This window comes from Theropithecus gelada, chromosome 3, assembly GCF_003255815.1.
Source record: "Theropithecus gelada isolate Dixy chromosome 3, Tgel_1.0, whole genome shotgun sequence".
Lineage (NCBI taxonomy): Eukaryota > Metazoa > Chordata > Mammalia > Primates > Cercopithecidae > Theropithecus > Theropithecus gelada.
The window spans coordinates 32,989,248-32,993,377 of NC_037670.1; the positions used below are offsets into that span (position 1 = coordinate 32,989,248).

A 4,130-nucleotide genomic window follows, 5' to 3' on the forward strand; every position below is an offset into this window, starting at 1 on the left:
TAGGGAAGTGTCCTTGTCCTTCTACAGAGAAATAGTCTCCAAACCTACATTGCTAAAATAGCCTATCTTTCAGTGTTCAAACCTGACAGTTAAAAGAAATGAAGAAAAGCAGCGGCGCTGGAGGCTGCTTCGATCTCAGTGGCACGTGTAAATGGAAGCAATTTGCAAGAGATTATCTCGGGTCCAAATAGGAATGAAGCCACTATAATCTTGGAGTACTGAAGCCTTCTCATTCCTCTCCCCCTTCCCCTGTTCTTCTTCATCCTTGTGAGAGTTAAAACAGCAGCCCCCATATTTTCCAAAATATTGGAGGCGATTTTCCATTAAATGATGGGTCGAGTCATACCTGACTGTCTATAAGACCCGCTAACAGGTGCACAGGGACATTACCAAGGAGGCTTCCTTGCCACTCACAGCGGACAGCAGAGGCTTTCTCTACTAGGACCAATAGTTTAGATTTGATCTGTCTTAAGAATGCAACACTCGATCGACTTCCCAGCAGCAGAGTGCAAAGTTGCGGGAGAGAAAAAGAGCGTGTGTGTGTGCGCGCGTGTGTGTGTGTGTGCGCGCGCGCGCGAGTATCTTGATCAGTGGGGTTGGGGCGGGCAGTAAATAAAGGGTGGGGCCAGCGAGGGAAGGAGGAAAGCAAAGATTGAGAGAGGCCAGAACGTGGCTCTGCTCCCAGTTAACCTGCTGGAACTCATCAGTCTTGCTCAGAGCCCCTGCACCAACTCACCCAGTACTCTCTCTCCTTCTTCGTTAGTCTTCTTTCCCCCTTTCCCCTCCTCTGTCTGCGCCTACCCCCCACTGTTGCATCTGACCAGAGGACGAATGAGGGAAACGTTCCTGCAGATTGGGGCAGCAACTTTCCTCAGATCGTCTCTGGGCTCCCGGAGCCGGAGAGCGCTGATCTTCCGCGGCCTGCGGCCCAGGGAAGGGGAGGAGGAGGAGCCGTGATGGGCTAGCGACAGCAGTGAGGAGCCCCGAGCGAGCTCAGCCTTGCCAGCTAGCTCCGCGGTCCCACGCGGGTTCCCTAGAGCTCGCTCGGTGGGGAGCGCGCAGCGTGCTTGGAACCGGAGCATCCAGAGAGGATGAGGCGGGGACCCGGCCCAAGTTGGGTGCATCTCTCGGGCGTCCGGCAGCGGCTGTATCTCGGCATGAATTAAGAAGCTAGGAAGATGGAGCTCGGCACACTCCTCGCCCAGCCCGGGCTCTGGACCAGGGACACCAGCTGGGCACTCCTCTATTTCCTCTGCTATATCCTCCCTCAGACTGCCCCGCAAGTACTCAGGATCGGTGAGTGAGCCCCAGGCTGCCTGCTCGAGAGACGTGGTAGCTCGCGGCACCAACGCGGGTGTAGCGGGTCCCGGGCGAGGCAGCGCGCGGCGGCGCAGGAGCAGGAGCTAGGGAAGGTGGAGGTCAGTGCGCACGGGAGGCTACACAGCAAACGGGGAGCCGCGTCACTGCTTCCCTCCTAGAGGGTGCCGGACTTTCCAGGGAGATACAGTTGGCGGGGTTTTCAATCTGGGCTCCAGGAACGCGGGTTAGAGTGCGGGGATCCAGGTTCGCAGGGACGGGCACCCCTACTCTGGGCAAGGGATCGCGCGCCGCTGCAGCCGCTTGAGTTGGGTGCAGACATGAGCTCTCCCAGCCTCCTGGGTGGGCGTCTGTCAGTCCAGATCCGCAGTCCCGGTGCCTGGCAACCTGGGCTCTGGGCACTGGCGAGTATGCACGAATCTCAAGAGTAGAATACACGGACCACTAGGGGTGTGGGAATATTCTAGAGCCTGTTACCCCAGAGCCTCCAAGTTTTTATGCCTTAGTTGGGTTCTTCCACATGGAGTCTGCCAAGTCTGACGGGTTCCACTAGACTCGGGCAGGGTTCAGATCTGACTTCGAGCTGAAGATTCGAAGAGTGAGAAGGACGGTCAGTTAGCAACGTCAGCAGACACTTAACGTTTCCCACTTGCTCCCTAATCTGCCCGTTTGCCTGCCACTGAGCACGATCCAGTTCCCAGTCCAGGTAGCTTCGTAGGAGATTCAGGGCTCTGATCTCAAATGAGATTAAAAAAAGGCACTGGAAGGCTGAATGTGGGCAGCCCAAAGATGACAAAAGGCAAGAACAGTGGAAGGGGCGTGGACTCACAGCCGTAAATGTACAGCACTCACCACCAAGGTTTGGTCTGTGCCTGCATAGGGCAATTTCTGAGCTTTGAGGGTTGACACAGCTCTTTGCCTTTCAAACCAAACCCGGTTATTGTTCTCTTAATCTCATTTGCCCTCCTCCTTTCCCAACCCATCGGGCTTCTTAGAGACACAGTCACAGAGGGAGCCCCAGGTGAAGTTGTGACATCGCATGGGTCTCTTAGCTTCTCCTGTCTTCCACTTTCAACCACAAGAGTGAAGCCCTGATCTCTGAGGACTTCTAACTCACCCTTTCCAGGAACTAACAGAATATGCCAGGAGCAGTACCAGGCAGCGGCATAGTGGCACTTCCTGAGCAGTTGAAATTTCTGTTACTGTGCTAGCTCTGACTTACAGTCAGCCCCTTTACAAAAATTCAGAACATAGTGGGTTTTATTTTTTTAATCACTGAACATGCCCATTAAAAGAAAAATAGAAATGTGCTACTTTGAGCTGCAGATCCCAAATACTAACTTTTACTACAGACATGTTTTTTTCTAGACTATGGGTAATTTTAATGTGCATTGTATTGGATAGTTTAGGGTCTTTTCTAAAACAGATTCAAAGTATTTATTTTTTTAAAAAACTTACTACTATACATAACTGAAATATCCTTTACCTGAGATAAGTTCTAGGTTTAACATCCTGGGTTTTGGGGAACGCAATCAACTCTACTCACCCTGGTTAAAAAAAAATATTCTGAACAATACAAAGTAAGGAATGAGTGTGCGTGTGTTATAATTTCCAATACTTATTAACTTAATTGGGGTTTTGCTTATGTATTTTACCTTTTGAAAGAGACAAATCTAGGGATGCTAGAAATGCCTGTGCTAGCCAGTGTTCCTCCTCCCTGTATAACAAGTATAAGGTAGCATTTTCCTTTCCTATATCCCCCACACCTAAAGGAACTCAGGAGGAGAAGGGAAAAGGATGCTTTAAGACATATTTGTTCACAGATCTGAGTATTTGTCTAAGCTCCAAGCAATCACAATCATCTATGTAAAAATAGTTTTCAAAGTGAAAACAACCAACCACTGACCTTACAAATATATGCCACAAGATAATGAGGTTTTCTCTTTTCTAAATGGGAGCCAACATGCATGAAATAAAATGGCATGGCATGGCCTGGTGTTGTTTATGTGCAGTACAAATATGTTACTCCTTCTGGCCTGGAGTGATCTGTGGCTGATGTGAGCACTCTTGCCCTGTAGGCACCTAAGGACCAATGCATGCTTTTAAACGAGCAATTTAGCACCGTGGAAACCAGCTTTACCTCAGAGGAAACCTGTTTCTCTACAGTGACTTTCTTGTGTCAGTCAAGTGCAATACTGAATACAAAAAATTAACATAAAAGGGGTTGGGGACTAAGCCAAAGTTTATGTGTGTGTATGAGTGTGTGTAAGGAAAAAGAAAGGAGAGTTATATTCTTTATCATATCCTGTCCCATCCTTCTTTCCAACAAACCGTCAACCATCCAAGCAACCGATCAATCAACTAAACAATCAACCAATCAACAAAAAGGGTCTCTAGATTATGAACTGGCACGTTTTTTAGTGACTTAAAATATTCAAAGTAAAGTATAGCAAAATCAGTAGGCACTCAGTACTGGGTCCTCATATGGAGAAGGCACTCAAATGCTTGAATGAATTAATTACTGGTCTACTTTTCTTGTCAAAGTGTCTGCTTAAGCTTCAGCTTTGGAGAAAAGGAGAAAAGCTAAGATAAAATTCATGCATACTGAATATTTGAGAGGGCATTGAGTTCACATATACACATGATTTGAGCATACACTGTGAATGTCTATCGGAAAGTTTATAATCTTATGCAACAGTTAAGAGACAGAGAAGACCAGTAGGCTAGTGGTGCCCTTAACATTACTTCTGCACTCGAGAAGTTTCCCAGCAGCTTGCACAGAAGAGAAATATAGCTGGTTGCTGGGAATTGTG

General features: G+C 48.3%; 1 protein-coding gene across 7 annotated transcripts in view; it reads left to right on the plus strand.

Moving 5' to 3' along the window:
- Positions 1-627: 627 nt before the first annotated feature.
- The window catches only part of GRIK1 (glutamate ionotropic receptor kainate type subunit 1), a 407,238-nt gene continuing 403,735 nt past the window's right edge, over positions 628-4,130 (plus strand). For 6 of the 7 annotated variants that reach the window (XM_025379075.1, XM_025379077.1, XM_025379076.1 and 3 more), the window contains exon 1: positions 628-1,296. In XM_025379075.1, coding sequence (XP_025234860.1) covers positions 1,179-1,296 — 118 coding nt within the window. In that variant the 5' untranslated portion in view covers positions 628-1,178. The remainder of the gene's footprint in view (positions 1,297-4,130) is intronic. The other variant, XM_025379079.1, reaches the window with a different exon arrangement.